This window comes from Dasypus novemcinctus, chromosome 4 (genome assembly GCF_030445035.2).
Source record: "Dasypus novemcinctus isolate mDasNov1 chromosome 4, mDasNov1.1.hap2, whole genome shotgun sequence".
NCBI classification, from domain to species: Eukaryota; Metazoa; Chordata; class Mammalia; order Cingulata; family Dasypodidae; genus Dasypus; species Dasypus novemcinctus.
The window spans coordinates 161483663-161503019 of NC_080676.1; the positions used below are offsets into that span (position 1 = coordinate 161483663).

The 19357-nt window shown below is 40.5% G+C and overlaps 1 protein-coding gene across 2 annotated transcripts in view; it reads right to left on the reverse strand.

The window, feature by feature from the left end:
- The window catches only part of DSCAM (DS cell adhesion molecule), a 791503-nt gene that overhangs the window by 48983 nt on the left and 723163 nt on the right, over nt 1-19357 (reverse strand). For both annotated transcript variants that reach the window (XM_071214978.1, XM_071214979.1), the window contains exons 21-26: nt 14307-14460; nt 8582-8699; nt 7122-7285; nt 5381-5479; nt 2157-2345; nt 707-997 (exon numbers count right to left, since the gene is read on the reverse strand). In XM_071214978.1, coding sequence (XP_071071079.1) covers nt 707-997; nt 2157-2345; nt 5381-5479; nt 7122-7285; nt 8582-8699; nt 14307-14460 — 1015 coding nt within the window. The remainder of the gene's footprint in view (nt 1-706; nt 998-2156; nt 2346-5380; nt 5480-7121; nt 7286-8581; nt 8700-14306; nt 14461-19357) is intronic.

Sequence of the window (19357 nt, forward strand, 5' to 3'; positions counted from 1 at the left end):
ACTTCACCTTGACAATGACACCTTCTCTTTCCACTTCATTGGGCTGGGAATCTGTTTAGACATCAATAAATGACCTTTGCTACTCACTGGAGAAAAAAGGAAAACTATTTAAAACACTTATTTTTGTTTACTTAAATGTCAAGGGATGCTTCACCTGGTTTTTAGAAAGCAAATGCAAATATTGTGTGTGTGAATGAGTGTGTATGCACACACTAATATCCCAGCACATTATTCTATTTCCATTAATATCCCACTTTTGCTCAGGGGCTAATATAACCTCCTTTTCCAGGGAAAACTGTGTTTGCACATGCTGTTTAAGGGCTGAATGAGAGCAAAAAAGAAAGTTGTGTGGTTTGGGATGGGTGGAAAGGGTGGGAGAAAACAAAAGGAATGTTAGCTGGCAGTCATTGACAAAGACACAGGACTACGTGGTAAAGAATCCTTCAGCCCTATCAAAAATCACTCCTGCATCAAGTCTCCCTAATGGGATCCCTTTGGCCCTCAGTCCCTTATTTCTGGACATACAGAGAGAATCCTATATATGGGTACCATGAACTAAGGCACACTGAACAGAATGCGCAGAAGCCTAATGGAATCTCTAGGTACTGACCAGGCTCTGTCTAGGATGGAGGTTAAATGGGGAAGAGGGCAGGGAACACATGCACTTCTCCTTATGAGACAAACGAGAGGACTATGAAGTTCTTACTGCCATCGTAGTTGAGCGTGGCGAAGTTGGCCTGCTTCTCGGCACAGCCCGCGCTGTTACACACTCGCATCTGCAGCTCGTACCACGTGGCCTCCTGCAGGTCATATACAATGTATGACTTGGAGAGGGAGGTGCGCTGAGCTGTCGTCCAGACTGTGGTGCCAAAGGGTCTGTACTCTAGCGTGAAGGAGGTGATGGGACAGCCGCCATCATTCCAGCCAACGAGGTTCAGCCTCACACGAGTGGTGTTGATGCTGGCGAAGAGTTCTTGCTCCTTTGAAAACTGGGGCTCTACAGGAGAGTGCATATTTGGAGATCAGTTCATAAGATAAATGATTGGAAACCACCAATGTGATCACTCATTTCCCCTGGCTTTCTCCATCTACATGAGTGTCCAACTCTGGGTCAAGGCCACTAGCACCTTGCCTGCTATTAATAGAGGCATTAAGGACCACTGACTTTCTTCAGTGTTCATGAGATAGGTATGAGCAGGTATTATTTTTGGTGGGTAGGTGTTATTTTTGTTTCTCTTAGCATTTCCCCTAGGAATAAGTTGTCATTTGCAGGTTTCCTTCAATGGCTTGCAATCTCTGTGCACTGGGATGACCGGTTTCCATTCCCGTAGAGATGGACTCGCCCCAAGGGAAGACAGATTTGAAAAGTACCAACAGGTATCCCTCCCTTTCCAAATGACCGATACTGGCATGGAGGGGCCTAATGGATATATTTCTGGATAAATCAATCCCTCACCATCTGAACCCTTGTCACTTGTTATCCAAAGCTCAGGAGCCAGACCCAAATAAAGGCCTTGTCATCGAGCCTCTCACTTTCCTGCCATCTGAATCTGTGCTACCTGATTTGATTTGGACCTTCATCTTCTTCACTATGTGACCTCAGAGATACAATTGCCCCCTCTTCCTCTGTTTCCTGGTATTTCCAGGTCTCAAATTTCACCACTGGCTCTCACTTTCTTGGGCTTCATCTCTTTGAAAGTGTGCTTTTCAGATAAAAAATGAATTCACACTGAAGTGTTAAGAATTTATTGCAGTCACTTCTCTTCTGAAAAGGGGGGACTATGAGGCAATGTGAAATTATAAGTAGATTGGGTGGGGGTGGTAATTGAGGGAGAAGATCACATCGAAAGGTGAGAAGTCAAACTACATATTTCTTGGCTGTGGACCTCAGCACTTGATGTTAGCACCAAAGCCCTTGATTTTCAAATGACACTCTTCCTTTTTTAACTGCAAATGAAGTAATGTAAAAAGAGAACCAAAATACTCTTTAAGGAATGCCATCTCTTTCATTACACCGTAAACGCTACTGAATCCAATTTTGGAATCACATTCAGAAGTGAATGTGAAAATATGTGATGAATCTTTTATGGTTCCAATCTCCCCTTCCATATGGAAAACAAAGGAAATCTGGAAACAACCAAGAACGCTTACAATACCTTTTCCTAAGGTTTTTGCTTCTATAATTTCACTTATACGCCCTGGTCCCACTCCATTTTGGGCGGTGAGTGTGAACTTATACCAAGTGCCACATTTCAGATTTTCCAAGCGGTAAGAACGTTCACTTGGGCTGATTGGAAAGCTTCCCCATTGCTCACTGTTATCCTCAGAGTACTGCAATATGTATCCTTCAGAAAAGAAAAAGAAAAATATTAAAATGAGCATCATTTGCTTTTTGCTAGAGGTTGAATGATGTTTGCATTTTCTACAGGGAGCAGAATGAGAGTTCTCGTAATTCAAGCCTCTTTGGAGGAGAACATTGTAAATCTTCCCAATTTTAGGAAATTCACCCCAGACTGGGAAAAACGCTATGTTGTCATACCCATTAGTGCTCCAGCCCACCACACCACACTAAGATATGCTGCTGGATAGTTTGACAAAAATGAAACCACTTTCTATCCACTTTTTTTCAAAGTTGTATTGGGTGGTAGGGAATGAATATTAACTGTTGAAATATCTGCCCCTCAGAATGTATGTGTTTGAATCCTTGGGTGCAGGGATAGGCTGAAGCTAAGCTACTTTTAAGAGCCCCAAACCATGGAAAGGGGATATGTTATTCCTGAGAAAAGCAACCTCCTCAACCATCCCCTTCCATATAGACACTGGGGGTCCACAGTCACCAGAGATATTTTCTAGAAGTCTTAGGCCATTGCAGTGTTAGAACTGTAGCATGACTTTTCCTGGTTTTGAAATATTCCTGATGCTTCATTTCTCCAGGTGACACCATTACTGGCTCTTCAACACTACTACTAGCGACTCTCTCTTGAGTACTTCCCAAGCCCTTTACTTACATTATCTCAACCCTGAGAAACAGTGATGACTGTCTCCATAGGATGGCTAAGACACTGAAGTCCAGCTCCAGGTGACCCAAGTAAGGTTCAAACCCCCCCTTGGAATCTGAAGCCTGCACACTAGGTCCATGGGCAATCACAGAAACATTCCTTATCTCCTACATCCTGCATTCCAGTTACCCCCAACCATCTTCCTGGGGACAAACATATCTTCTCCACTCTGATCTTCTTTCCTCCTAAACCCACTCAGCCAGCATTCTCTTGCCTGGCACATCCCCAATCTTGCCCTGTGGAAAACAATTCTTAATTCAGGAAAAGCACTTCTCACCCTGCACACAACAGTGATTCCTAAGCCCAAACTGTCAGCATCAAGTGTCTCCCAAAGCCCTTAGATGGATCACCACATCTCTGATCCCCTTCATCCTTGTTCATGGTCAGTATCTCCACCAGTCTTTTTGTCTGTGCCTGCCCCCTGATCCTCTGAAGCTATTGGGTCCCTCTTCCTTCTCAAGCTTCATTTTGCTTCTTTTGTTCCTGATCTGAGCTCCTCTGGCTTCTTTAATAAGTGCAAGATGAACGATGGACCTGTGTCCTTGCATTCCTCGCTGTCCACTCAGCTCCTCTCATGCCACCTCTGTGATGTTTGGGACATCCTAGGGGTTTCTCTCCCTTTCTAATTTCTACCATCTAATCCACCTCTAGGAAATCGCTAATCTTTGTCTATGGGAAAATTTGAATCCCTCTTCCCTGCTATTGGGGACATCAGTGTCCACTAGCCTGGACAGACACCCATTCCTGACTCCCCAATGCCAACAGGTGTGGTAACCACTGAATTTCAGGTACCCACTGATTGCCTTTGGTTTGGAAACTCTTCATCATTAAAATTGGCTCCAGCTCTAAGACCTTCCACTCTGACACCCTTCCTGTACCATCTCTTCCACTCTCTCATGCTTATGGAACAAAACCTTTGTTTCAATTGAGCCTAGAGTCCCTTGAGACCTTCCCTAAGTGTTTGATTTTTTTTCTATAGGAAGGTTTTCTAGCCAGCCTAGAGCCTTTTGTAGACCATTTCAAAAAAAGCAGTAGAATCCTCTACTCTACTGACTTTTGGCCACATTTGCTTGGCAGATACCCACTTTGGTAACCCCATGATCCCCTCTTCTTTCCAACTGTCCAGCATCACTTGAGAAAGTCATTAAAATGTGATAATTGTGGCCACTACAATTTGTGTGTATTTATCTGCAGCTGGGTCCTCACTGCCACTCAGCAATTACTTTGTTCATGTATTAATGACTCCCTGTTGCATTTCACACAGCAGCTGTGATAGACCTTTTCCATGTTCCTCAACCCCACAACTACATCCTCATTATTAATCATCCAAATCTTTAAAAAAATAACCTCACCTTCCCTACAAAACACGAAGATCCTCCCCTCCATCCAGTGAAGTATTGATAAATATTTAACAACTGGCTCTTTTCAAAAAAGGCCCTGATTTGTAGCTTTTGCCAGTTTCTTTGGGGTATAAATATTTCCAGCATGGCTGTAGTCACTGAGCGTGAAGCTGGGAAGAGATGTGACAATCAGCTCTCATGAGCCAGAAAGCGCCAACTCTGGCACATCACTGGCTTCACCACAAAATGGCCCTGTATTTCCTGTTGCTCTCTCATCCTTCCTCTCTCAGAAGAAAGGATGACCTCTGCCATTGGAAGTCCAAGCACCCCATCCTCTCCCACCTCCTCTAAGAACTTTGTCATTCAGCCATGCATTCCTGTGCATCTTCAGTTGCTTCTTCTAGATTGACTACCCTTCCTTAGTCTACAAACTCTCAGAATGATGTCTCCAAATTCATTTAGGTTAGAATCATTCCTTTTAGTATAAGCCTTGTTTATGGTTTTCTACTCAGCACTAATTGCAGAGGCTTTGTGCAAACAGATTGTTTCCCATCTAAGTTCTAGGTTTTCTGCCTTTGAATACCTCATATATCAGAACAATAACTGTGGCTTAATTCAATGAATGATTGAGTACATAAATGAATGAATGAATGATAGTCTTGACAAGATGGAGAGAAATAGTATTCAGAATCTCAGGGGAGAGAATACCAAATTCATTTTTTCTTTCCTTTTGCGTTTGTTAGTGTTTCACTCAGATTGAATGTACAATAATTACTTTGTGAATGGGTTCCACGGATGAATGATTTGAGTTTCAACAAATACCATAAAAATAGATGTATTTCTTATTTAGGTAATGGAAGAGTTACTTCTATGGTATATTTTTGGAGTAAATGAATACAAAATTATTTTAGAAGGTGTGTCACATCAGTCTATGGATAATGACAGGTAATCAACTCTGGCGGACAATGTATATCTTATTACCTCTGATAGAACTGCCCCCATTGTCTCCAGGGAGCCAAGAAAGAGTAATGGAAGAAGATGTGGTTTTGGACACTGTAAGCCGAGGCTGATCTGGTGGAACTACACAGGAAACAGTTTTTTAAAAAAAACAAGAATTAGTTTTTTATGTCTTTAATCTTCTTTAACAGTCATTTATCAAATCATTTTTAACAGCCATTTATTAAATAAATGTTTGAAGTTGCCAAACTCTGCAATTCACTTCTGTCAAAATGTCTATTTAGCTGATGTACTGGGCTAAAGAGACTGAATAAAGCGAATCTATTATTTAAAGAAAATTCAACCTCATTTCTCGTATCTCACTCATTTCCTCACCAATTCCTTGAATTTCTGCATTGTTCATCACTAATTGAAATCTTCTTTAAACTTACTAAGGACACATGCATAATTTTTACCCCGAATTTCAGCCATGATTCAAGGGAGAAAGATAAATGACACCCACTTAGCTGTTCTGTTCTTCTCAGGGATGGGAACTGGAGGAGTGGGGGAAGTTGATAGTGGGCAGAAGGGAGTGGGAAGAAGAACTGCAAAAATTTCTAGTTTTTCAGCTATTCTCCCAAGTTGCAAATCCTCTTGCCTTCTTAACATGCACACACATACACATACACACATGCCCCTTGGCTCTGGAGATCAAGGGTGTGCACCTGAGCTGCCGCACATGAACCTGAAAGCACATGCAAGGTTTGAGGTATACACACTTCTTGCAATCCCTGGGCCTCAATATTATTTTGAATTGTCTCTGAGGACAGCTCTGAAGAAAACAGTGAAATTCAGAATCAGGCTATCCAACTTGTCTAGAAAGCTTTCCAATAAAATATCCGTCCTCCTTCCTCTGAGGGAAGCCTGATAGATTGACTCAAAGTCTGATTTACTGGCCCATCTCTTTAGAGTCATGATACAGTGCCTACATTGTAAAACACCTTGAAATTCTCCTGACTGTAATTTATTCGGAATTCCAGATCAATTTTGCAGAGCATTTTAAAAACAAAGACTCCTTCTCTTCCACCCTCCTGCTGCTGAGGACAACATTGATTTTGCTTTTATCTGCTGTATTTTATTAATGTGACAACATTTAAACCCAAAGTAGCATAAACTTTGATTTTTCTAATTATCCCTGTGCATTCAAATCTGAATCTGATTAGTAACTGTTTGTGAATTTACATGCAATTTTAAACTGGTAGTCTTTAAATTATTGTATACTTTTTGTGTGATATCAAGAAAAATCAAACACCCTGTATAAAATATACTGTTAATTATTTTAGCAATATACTTAGAGCTTCATGTACATTGCATATAAAAACTGAGCTAATTAGAAGATCTAAACAGCCATGATTTGGACGTACTATATTAAAAAATTTTGTTTGTGCTCTCCAGGTTATACTTATATATGTGCAGAATAAACAGTGAAATTAATGGAGGTTATTACAAAAGATGTTTTCAGAGATGCACACATGAAGAAGAGAGACCAGGTTCTATATATGCTAAAATATAAACAGGGTTATCTGTGGGATTATGAATGCTTTTGATTTTCACTGACTTGTTTCATTAATTTTTCCAAAATGAGCAGGTACCTCTTTTTTGTGTGATATGAAAATAGCTGTTATTTCTTTGTAAAGGTTGATTTCAAATTTGTTTAAGTCTTGGCCTACAGGCAAGCGTACAGAGTGTAAAACCATTCCTTAAAAAGAGTTCCACAATGTTGTACCTTGTACTTGTAAGTTTAAAATGATCTCATCCGATCCCCAGTTGTTGTTGGCGACGCAGCTGTAGTAGCCCGAGTCCTCTGCCTTCACGGTGCGGATCACGAAGCTCCCGTTGCTAAAGATGCTCCTTCGCCCATCAATCGTCACTAGACTGGGTGTCCCGTTACTGCCTCACAGGAAAAAAAATGCACAGATTAAAGAAATTACAACCCAGATTGGCTGAAGTTGGGGAAAAGCGTGAAGACTCTCAGAAGCAAACAATACGCTTGGAAGTTTAATATTTATTGTATGATGAAAAGAAACAAATGACTGAGTTTTGCTCTTTGTAAAAAAGCCTGCGTTTAAATCTGTGTGTCGAGAACCTGTACAGGTGCCAACTATTACCTCTTTTTGAGAATTCTGGGATTTCCTTCAGCAGGCAGAAGGACTAGTTAGACCAACCCCCTGCACGTTGGGGAAACTAAATTGCTTATAGTTAGAGCTGTTAATTATTTTGACATAAAAAATGACACAACCACAGCTATGAGTCAGTCTCACATAAGCAGAAAGTCAACTTGACCTTGGGAGGTGACTTGTTTACTTTAGTTTAACTGACTTTAAATGTGAAAAATGATCACTAGACTATGGTAATTATTTCAGTATTTTATACTTTTGGGTACTTTTGTTTGCAAATAGGCACGTTTTTGAATGCATTATAGCAAATCTACATGCTCATAAGTGAATTTTTAACCCATTTATTTATATGCTAATATACATACTGATACATATCCTAATCTTTGTCTTTGTCTATATCTATACCAATCACTATATCTCTTTCAGTATCTATCTATCTGTATACATATGAGGATACACATGTATAATATATCCTGATTTATATCCTTACTTCTTCTGAACGGGATAAAATACTTTTAAAAAGTTATATGGACAGTTATCTTCTTTCTCCCTTATGTCTTGGCTGCTGTTATTTTAATAATTACTTCTGAGTATGGAGAAATGGATTTTATATTTGCAAAGTCCCAATGTATTCCATTTCACTGAGTGATTTCTTGGAGCCTAAGAGTTAGGGATGGCTGGTCCCTAACTTCTCCTTAGAAGGAGAAGTTATTGGTAGTCATCTTGCAATAACCTCAGGAGAACATTCATCTCAGCTATAAAGACAATTTATGTGATAAGGCACAGCTGACTTCCACAAAGGATACTGGATTGGTTATACTATTTTCTTTGAAAATATTCTCTTATGATTTAAAGAGGCTGTATTTATAGAGGACTGACACCACATTAGATCATTAGAGGGTAAAGTCAAGATCCCCTCACCTCTTCCATCTCAGAAGAGCAGGTAGTTTTCTTCGAGCTTTCACTAATGCTTATGAATATATAATTAAAAGACCACTAGATCTGATGCAGGGATGTCAAGTCAATCCCTTAGGGCTTAACTACTGGTGTACACTGGGTTACTGGTTACCTGTCTTTCATCCATTTTACTGCAGGAGAAGGGTCCCCCACTGCCTTACAAGGCAAGGCAATGTCTTTCATCCACGGGGTAGTCACCGTCCCGCTGAAGGTTAGGATTCGCGCGGGAGCTGGAACACCAAACAGAGGAGAAGTCCAATTACTAACGGACTTGACTAGTTGTCTAGAAGCCCAGGTGACCTGCCCAAATAGAGTAACACACAGAGGCAAGGCCACACCATCAATTAAGGTCACCAGTATCAACACTGTTTTCTGGTATCAAGTTATAAGGGATTTTCATTGTAAGAACATACATCAACAGCTGAAACTCCCATTATAATTTTGTTTTTTCTATTTACTAAATAGAAGCCCAAATTAAATATCTGGGGTTTCATAAGCCAAGCAGCCACAAGCTGTGTTTTCTATGAGCTCAATTATTTTTCTAAGTACTTTATTAAGCCATTTATCTAAACATCAAAACTATACATTAAAATATACTTTTAATATCTAGGAGATTATAGACCACCCTTCAAGCCCCCACAGACAGGAAGACGTAAAATTGGAACAACTTCTATTTACCAAGGTTGCAGAACATTCCTGATTTTGTTATATCAGTAGATATTCCCTATGAACGATAAGGAAAATGAACATTTTCAGAGTGGCTTTTCTTGAAGAACAACCATTCTTTCTACTTGGGACAGTGACTCAGATTCTGGGAACGACTGGCAGGTTCAGTCCCAAGGACGACGGAAGGTCCAGGAAAAAGAGGAAAAAGTCCAAGTGCTGGGGTGTCCCCTTGAATGAGCCATGAAGGCTGGCAGAGATCTCAAGGCATGAGTCTGTCAGAGGCAAAATGATGAGCCCACCCTTTGCCATAATTCGGACACTGACTGTGGATGTGAACAGGAGCTAGAGGTGACACCTTTCTTTTATTTTAGTCAACATGCTGTAGGAGCTGTCACTGGGTCTGGGGACCAAGAGACGAAAGAAACAAAAGTGCCTGCCTTCCCATGGTTTGGCCTGGCCAGATGCACAGATTCAACAATCGGTGACCTTGGAAGGCAGTCCCATCTAACTGGAGACCCACAAGCAGGCACCCACGTTGGAACCCCAGAGCCATTTTGGGTTTCAGGGTTTGGACTGGCAAAGGGGGAATAGGAAACAGGTTTCCCAGGAACTCTCTGGAATATGAGCCTTGGTCATCAAAATCAACCAAACTAATCCCATTTTTTGTTGTTTTAAGCACTGTGGGCAAGAGTAGAGAGAAAGCAAAAAATGCCAGAAAGCCAAGAAGCTGTGCCTGTTTCGTGCAGTGAATATTGCCATAAAATCCAATCATGAGTTTGGAGCAACTTCACTGATGGGGTGAAAATTGACATGCTCCAACCTTCAGAAGTGAACCACATATTGCATTACCTTTATCTTAATAAATGGAGAATTCTAATGCAGGGATCCCTTTATCACTGTCATTGATATTTCTGATTTTCCATCATAATCACAGATGCTCAGGGAGCATCAGATTTCGAGTATTGTTGTTGTTGTTTTGTTTTTTTCATTTTCTCTTTCAAATTTTCCAGGCTCTCTTTAATATAATGGGAAATGTTCTCAGTAGTAAAATGTGGGTGAGTATGGAAATCCAACAGAATCAGTTGGGGGCTTTCAAACTTTTTAGTAGCAATCCACTGTAAGATATATTTTACCTTGAAACCTGGAAGATTGACATATATTAGTGTATGTGTGAAAACAAAGTTCCGTACAATAATACTGGCTGTGTTTGATGCATTCTATTTCTACCTTTTTTTTTCTGGAATAGTCTCATCTATTATTCCACTCCATTCCATTCTATCCCAGTTTAGTTCATTAAAATGCTGGCCCTTTAGGTTAATTCTAGGATTTATGAATGATTTCCCACCAAAATCTCAAAAACACTGCTAGAACTACTTCTATCTAGCATACTTCTATCTTCTAGAATAGAACAGCTCATCCTCTTTCTAGAGCTAACCTTCATTTGAGACAGCTGGAACTTAAAGGGCCCTAGCCTGACATTCCAAGACTAAATCACAGACTATATTAGATCTGTAGTTTCCAAACTGGAGCAGCCAAAAGCATCATCTGGAGTCTTTGTTAAAAGTGCAGACTCCCCACTCTGGCCTGGTGATTTAATGGATCTTTGGTTGGCTCAGGAAGTTTGTCTTTTACCAGGCACTGAGGTGATTTTGATGAGAAACTCCATAGCCACCTGCAAGCTGGATAACCATTCTGATTCTTGTTCTTCTCTTGGCAACATGGCCATGCTCTCTGTGTCTACCATTCTGCCCTGGATTTTTCCCCAGGATGGGGTTCCTCCAGGACTGCTCCATGCTTCCATTCTACCAATCCCTCTGTTTCAGGGACATGAGTCTGGATTTTGGGTCCTGCTACCTGTCAACAGGCTTGTTTTGCCACTGCTTCCAGGCTACCTTGATTTCCAAACTACAACAAAATAGTATTCCCCATTCTCCTCTGCTCTTGGGTATTGCTGCTTTAGTGGGTTGCCAGCATCTGGGGCCACTGGGTCCTGCCTGCCAGACTGAACATCCCCTCCACACCTGTCAGCTCCTACCCACAAAATCCACTAGATAACTCTTGAATCTAGACAACCCACTTGAACAGGATAAGCTCAGCATTTCAGGAGAAATTCATGCAATGGGGGCCACTATAAACTCATGATCACCAAACTCAACTGGAGTCTCAGCCCGTATTGTTTCCTTGGTGAGTTTCCCTTCCACTTCTCTGCAGTCATGATTTTCTACTGTCCTTCCTCTTCTCACCTTCTGATCCACCCTCTGCAACCCCCAAATTGCCTAATACTCAATAGAAGACATAAGTGGAAACTCTACATTTCCTGCCACCAAATCTTGTGCCTGGCCCCTCATCTTCCACAGGTGCTCAGGATATGCTATACTCCACCTCCTCCAAACCTCACTCCTGTGGTCATCTGCTCTTTTTTCTATATCATCAATATCTTACTTTCTACTGGACTCTTCTCATTACCACACAAAGGTGCTCTCAGAGCAGACATATTAAAAATATATATAATCAGAACCTTTCTTTGGACCCAGTTCCCCACCTCTGGTTTCTTTGCTTTCTCTACATTCCTTCTAAATGAGGCATTTGAAGGGACTTTCTGCAGGGCAGTCTGCTTCCTCAGCTCCTGTTCACTTTCTCGTCTCACCTAGTCTAGCTTCTGCACATGCCGCTTCACCATGGCTGATCTCACAGAGTTTGAGAAACTTCTCTGTGTGGCCCAAAAAGGGCCAATTTTACGGTGCCTGGTAAAAGACAAACTTGTTTCACTTGACTGCCCAGAAGCATCTACCACAGATGTTCCTTTTCGAAACCTCTGCTTTGAATTCATGACATAGCAGCCTCCTGTTTTCTCCTCCCTCTCTGGCCTTGCCACATTGTCTTTGCCAGCTCTTGCTCCTCAATCTCTCCAGAGCAAGCTGAGATGGCTCAGAGCTAGTCCTGGGTCTTCCTCTCTTTGGACTCCACTCTCTCTCCTGGTGTCCTCACTCACGTCTGGGACTGCAGGGTAACTGGATGGTGACCACTCTCACATCTCTTCCTCCAGCAGGCATCGCTCGACTACAGGAGCTACCCCAACAGCACAGACATCTCCATGGTGATGGCTTTCACTGACCTCAGGTTTAACACATCCAGATTTCAAATCTTGATCTCCTCTTACCAGCCTCACGATCCACTTCTCCTAATTTTCCTTGACAATAAATGACAGTTCCGCTTACAACAGCTCAGGGTAGAATTCAGGGTCTGATTCTTGCTGTCTCTCTCTTCACCCACTCTGTATCTGATTTTCCACCAAGTTGCGACCAAACAAGACCCATCTACTTCTTCCAATCCCTGCTGCTACCACACTGGTTCAAGCCTTGCTGGGCTCCTGCTTTTTCTACCCTTACCTTCCTGCAATCCTTTCAGGATAGAGATATCAGTGTGGTCTTAGAAAACAGTTTGCAATTATACATTTATTTCTGTGATATTTTGTTAATTGTTTCCCCACCAGACTGTAAGCTCCATGAAGGCAGAGAGTAAACATGTATGTTCCTTAGAAGAGACTACTGCATGTTCTTTTTCTTCTGGACATTCAACTAGAAAATTTCCCAGCCTTGCTTTACAAACCAATAGGGACCATGCCTTTGTTCTAGACATGGTATGTGGGTAAAATGATGTATCTGCTTCCACGTTTGGCCCACAGAAACCTCCCATACAACCCATCCATCTCTCTCTACCTCCATCTGTGGAGATGGATGTGAAGGACCCCAGGGCTGCAAAGCCACAAGTGGAGGAGGCCTGGATCCCTGAATTACTACATGGCACAAGCTACCCAGCAGCCACCTGACCAAAAATGTCTGTGTTGGACTGTGTTAGTGTGTTAAGCTACTGAGATTCAGGGAATAATTGCTTCAGTGGTCAGACTCCCTTGACTTAATCACAGTGTCTGACATACAATAGGCACTTAAAAGGATTTACTAAATTACCAAATGACATCTGATCTATACAGGCACATATTACTCTGATGGAAATAGCCAGGTTTCAGCTGTGCCCCCTCTGAGTATATCACACCCTACTGCATTAGCCAGGCAATTCCTGGCTCTATTTGGAGATATATAATATTGAAAACACAAAGGTAAAGAAGAGGTAAAGCTGTTGCTAATTCTACACCCTATGTTGCAGTTCTTTTTCTATCCAACAATACACTCTTATGCCCAGCATTTTCTTTGATAATCACTGTTTTCTAAATGTTGGTGTGTGTGTGGCTGTATATCATGATCCAAGTTACAAAAACCTACCAACATATTTTCCTTAGCAACAGTGTACTTGTATACTTGCTTTTGTGTTCCAAATGTGACACCACTCTTTTTGCCCTATTTTATTCTACCTATTTTCAGCCAGCACATTAATATGCATGTTATCAAGAGGTCCCAGGGTATAGCTGGCACCTTGGAATGTTTAGTTAGACTTTCAGGCCCCAAGGGACCATATTAGGTTGCCAATAATGTGCATTCCAAAAGCAGTGGGCATCTCCTGCCCATCTGAAATTGTGATGCAAGGAAATTTTACTCCTAATGAGTGCTAATTTAGGAAGACCCTGGAAACACTGGATGGCAGCAATGATCAGAAGAAAATAAGGATATTCCATGCCTTCATGGATTTGGATCAGTCTAACATCTAAATGTGAAGGTGTTATATTCACTTCTAAGAGTTTTTTGTGATTCCAACTTCCTGCTATTACTTAAACTATTTGTTTGTGCATTCTATCAATAGAATAGCTAATGATTTTCCTCTATTTGCAATGTTTCAAATTCCATTGACAAAAAGATGAAATTTCTCTTTAAGAAGTGTGGTACCTGATTTTGATGAAAGTCGAACTTTCTCTGGAAACTGCTAGAGATGTTCACCTACTCAAATTCGTGAGTGGGGGTGTGTTTTCCTAATTTTCCCAAGACACCGTCAGTTGCAAAGCCACTCACACTTAGTGCTGTGTACACTTGCAGGAGCCCTTTTCTGATTTGCATGAAAGTGCAGTGTCAGCTAGCAGCAACCCTGTTTCTTGGGCTGAAATGTTGAAACATCCGATGTTTTGGTGTATTTGAACTTTAGGGCATTAAGGGCTTTATTCTAGCAAATAAAAAGGCTTAAAACAGTTGCATTTCAGAGGGTGCTGAAGTCCACGTACACACCTTTAGCTAGTGGCTCTACCGTGATGATCTCACTGCTGTTGCCCCTCCCAGCTGAAGTCACCGCCACCACCCACACGCTGTACTGACGATTCCGGCTCAGGTTAGGAATTCTGTAGGAAAACGAGTCGGGGGAGGCTTCAAACTCGCTGATAACCTGTGAGAGGAGACATAAACATACCCATATTCAAAAAAGTAAATGGCACTAATCGATTTCCTAATGGAATAGTTATTAACATACACTGGAGTTGCAATGTGAAAAATCTGTAAGTTTAGATGGCCCATGGTGTACATTTTCTACAAAGCAGTTTTGATGGCCACCAATATGTATTTAACCCTTTTAATAATGAGTCACAATATTTCTGTTTTCTGCCAAGATGCAGTAATGAGAACCAGATTGACCCTCCCACCTAAATTAACCAAAAAACACACAAAACTACCTTCGGCAGCTTGAAAGGCATTGAACATCAGGCAACAAAGGAGAGTGATCTCCAAAATTTCAGAAAGTGCAGCTTATAATTTTTAAGGAGTTTTCAGGCTATGAAGCAGAGAAAGGAACCCACCAGCCTCCCTGATTTCAGGAGATGGAGGTGAGTGAGTGGGAGGGAACTAGAGTTTTCAGAGGAGAGTGCCAGAAAGGAGAGAGCTATGCATGAAAGAACACTGGTGATCTGCAGAGGGCCCCATTGGGTATTCAACTGAGTAATGATAAGTGCAGGCACGTGAGGAAATTAACTGAGGCCAGGAAATAAATCCATGAGAGAGGATTAGAAGTAACAGTGTCCAGCACGAGATTAGTGCCTCTTTTCACCAGCCAGATAGGAAAGCCTCGAGCTTCGTGGGGCACTGGGTATAATACATAAGAGTCTTACCTTGGTGATGGAGAATAATTAGCCCTAGACTGAACGCTGTTCTAAGTATTGCTTAACAGATTTTAAAAGCAGAATTTAGAACCATCAGATTGTCATCCTGTAACTTAACTGCACCCTAGAACAAACGTCAAGAATGTTTACAGGAATAAAAATATCCAGCACCAAAGAAAGTAAAATTTACTATATTTGGCATCCAGTCAAGTCTCCAGATGTGAACAATGCAAATGTTTATCAACTGATAAATGGATAAACAAAAGGTGTGCTGCAACACAGAGGAAACTTGAAACCATGAATCTAAGTCAAAAAAGTCAAACAATCGAGTCACAAAAGACCACATGTTTAGGATTCCCTTTATACAAAATGTCCAGAATAAGCAAATCGCAGAAAGAGAGAGCAGATTAGAGGGTTCTAGTGGGAGGGGGAGAGTAGAAAAAGTGTAAATGCTAATGGGAGGGGTTTTTAATTTTTTTTTGGAGGTGATGAAAATGTTCTACAAGTAGGTGAGGGTTGCACCAATATCTGAGAATATGTTAAAAACCACTGAATTATATACTTTTTAAAAACATGAATTTTATGGTATATGAGTTATATATCAAGAAAGCTGTTATAAGAAATCCAGGTGTGCAAAGAGGCAGAAAAACATGACTCATCAGGAGGACAATTCAATCAATCAAATTTGACCCAGAATTGACACAGCTATTAAAGTTAGCAGACAAGAGCATGAAAACCAACATTATAAATGTATTCTATATGTGCAAAAAGCAAGTAGGGACATAAGAGACATAAAAGACCAAAATAAGTCTTCAAGAGATGAAATTACACTGTGTGAGAGAAAAAATACACTGGCTTGGAGTAACAGCAGATTAGATATTGCAGAAAAAAAGATGTGGGAACTTGAGGATTAGTAATAGCAACTACACAAAATAAAACACAGAGGGAAAAGAAAATTTAAACAAAGAGAAGAGAGCATTAGTAAGCTAGGTGACAACAGCATGAACCCTAAAATATATGTAATTGGATTCACTAATGGAGAGGGGGAAGAGAAAACAAAATATGTTTGAAGAAATGACTGAAAAATTTCCATATTTGATGAAAGCTATAACCCATAAAGCCAAGAATCTCAATGAATCCCAGCCATCAAAAAACAACAACAAACAAACCACCAGCACAAAAAACAAAATGAAAAAACTCTACATATGGAGTATAGCAGTTTAATATTATTGATGAATTCCAAAAAGAAATATTGGATTATGTTTATAAACTGATGTTCTCTTCTGGGCATATTAGATCATATTGGATTCATAGGTTTACTTGATTAAAGAATTATATAAACCTCTCTTGTCAGTAGGGCATTGAGTCCCCACCCTTTGGTGGGTCAAAACTCAGATAAAAGGCATGGCAAAGAACAGATTTGAGAGTTTTTGATGTTAGAGTTTTGATGCTGGAGTTTGATGCCAAAGACTTAACCTGGAGTCCCAGCAAGTAAGCTCATAGAGGAAAGAGAAGCCAGCCCCAGGAAGAAAAGAACCTTGAACGGGAGAAATTCAAGCCCCAGGAACGTAGGAACCCAGGAAGCCTGAACCCTCACAGACGTCGTCAGCCATCTTGCTCCAAATAGACTTTGGTGAGGGAAGTAACTTAGCTTTATGGCCTGGTCTCTGTAAGCTCCTACCCCAAATAAATACTCTTTATAAAAACTGGTATTTTGCATCAGCATGCCTTTGGCTGATCAACACATGGAGAAAACTACACCAATGCATGAAGAAAACAATACTATAATCAAATTGCTCAGACCCAGTGATAGAAAGAAAACCTTAAAAGAAACCAGAGAAGAGACTTATACAGGGAAAAAGATAAGAAGGAGAGCAAATTTCTTGTCAGAAACAACCCAAGCAAGAAGACAGTGGAGCAATAGCTGTAAAGTGCTGAAAGGAAAGAAAAAAACAACCTTGAATTCTACAGATGAATTTCAAAATGAAAGTGAATAAAATATTTTTCAGATGTATGAGAAGCTGAAAAAATTGTCAGCAGAGTCACCTAGGCAGAAATGTTGAAGAAAATCCTACAGACAGAAAGAAAATGATACCAGATAAAACTATGAAAGAACACAGGGGAAAGAAAAGCACCAGAAATGGTAACTCCATAGGTAAACCTCTAAGCTTTTCATTATCATTCAAATCTCTTTAAAGGTAATAGATAGTTAAGAGTATTAAAGATAATAGGTAGTTAAGAGTAAAAGCAATGTGGTTTGGGGTTTATAACATTTACATCAGTAAAATGTATGACTGATGATAATAGCACCGTGTTGGGAGGGAAAATGGAAAGATATTATTGTAAGGTTCTTATGGTATACTGAAGTGTATGATATCACTTGAAAGTAGACTGTGCTGAATTAAAGGTGTATTTATTAATCATAAAGCAACTGCTGAAATTATAAAATAAGGAGCATAGCTATTGGTCCAACAAAAGAAAAAAAAATGGCCACAATGGTACGACTCAACTCTCTACCACCTACAAGAAATATTTCAAGTATAAAAACAAAAGTAGGTTAAAAATAAAAGGACAGAAATCTTTTACTAACATTAATCAAAAGAAAGCTGGAGTGACTATATTAATGTCAGATGAAGTAGATTTAAGAGCAAAGAATATTATTAGTGATAAAGATAAAAGGGTCAGTTCATTAAGAGGACATAACCAGAAATGTTTACACCTATAATAATAAAGCTTCAAAATACGTTAGGAAAAAACTGATAGAACTCCATGGAGACATAGGCCAACATGGGGCACCATATATAGGCCAACATGGGGCACCACTGTTCCTTAAAGAAGAAATATGAAGTAGGTGGGACTAGTGAAGGACCCATTTTAAAAATGAGCAAACCAAAGTTCACGTGTAAGTGACTCATGGAGGCCACACAAGGCCAGACAAAGGCAGAGGAAAGTCTCAAGTTCAGCCCTTGTGGTGCCAAGTCCAGGATCGTTTCCTCATGTTCTAAGCTTCCAACTATGAGTAGCAGACACATAAAGGACTTACTTTTGTCTTTGCTAGCTGTTGAGTAAGCCTTATGTAGGAAAGTAAGCCACACAAACCAGAATGCCAGGTCTTCCATTATACACTAGATGTATAATGGAAGCACCTGTGTATGTGTGGACGTGTGTGGATGTGTGTATGTGTGTACGTATGTGTGAATGTGTGAGTGCAAGCATTTGACGCCCCCTCTTCTGTCCCCACACACATTACTCTTGCCTTGTCTTCAGAGGATGATAGGGAAACTAGCTCCTCCAGAAGTTCAGCAGGAATTTGGCTTGCTTCTTGGCAAAGTGAAGAGACAAACCAAGACTGTGTATACTTGATTTCTGTGATGTTCCAAGACTATATGTTGCCAAATTCATTTTACAAAGCTTACTGACATGCAACTTATAACACTTGCTCTTACTGAACATTAAGCATCAGCAAAGCATAGAAACATATTTACAAAATAAGGGTTTTTCTCAGAAGAGTACATAGCTTTTACTTAAATCTCATTATCCTGTCCATGAGGTACAATTGGTCCTTGATTACCTCCAAAACACACATTTTATTTACCTTTTACCTGCAACATGAGACACAGCTAAAATCAACAATAAAATATAATTTCTTACACAACAACATATGTTGCATTATTCATATAAAAATTTAACCAAGGTGGGTAGACACCACACAATAACTTACAGACTACTGAATTCCCATCCTGGGGAGTCCTGCTACATTCTCTCATAGAGAGGCAAGCATCTCTAGAGTACATACAGAGTGCCTAGTGAAGGTGGACAGACCAATAGGCCAGGCCCTTGATATTGATGCTTGTACTTATAAACCTTATTCTTGTGAAATTGAAACTTAGCCTAGTAATATATAATGCCTAGGAGTTACCTTCTGAAAGCCTTCTTTTTGCTCAAATGTGACCTCTCTCTAAGCCAAACTCAGCATATAAACTCACTACCTTCCCTCTGGCATGGGACATGACTCCTGTGGATAAGCCTCCCTGGCACCAAGGGATTATTACCAAGCACCAACCAGCAATGCATTTAGAAAAAGACATTGACCAAAAGTGGGAGATATTAAATACACAGGAGTTTTTTCAAAGTAAGTCGGGAGGTCATTCTGGAGGGTTCACTTATGCACAATCTCAGGAGCTTCTCACT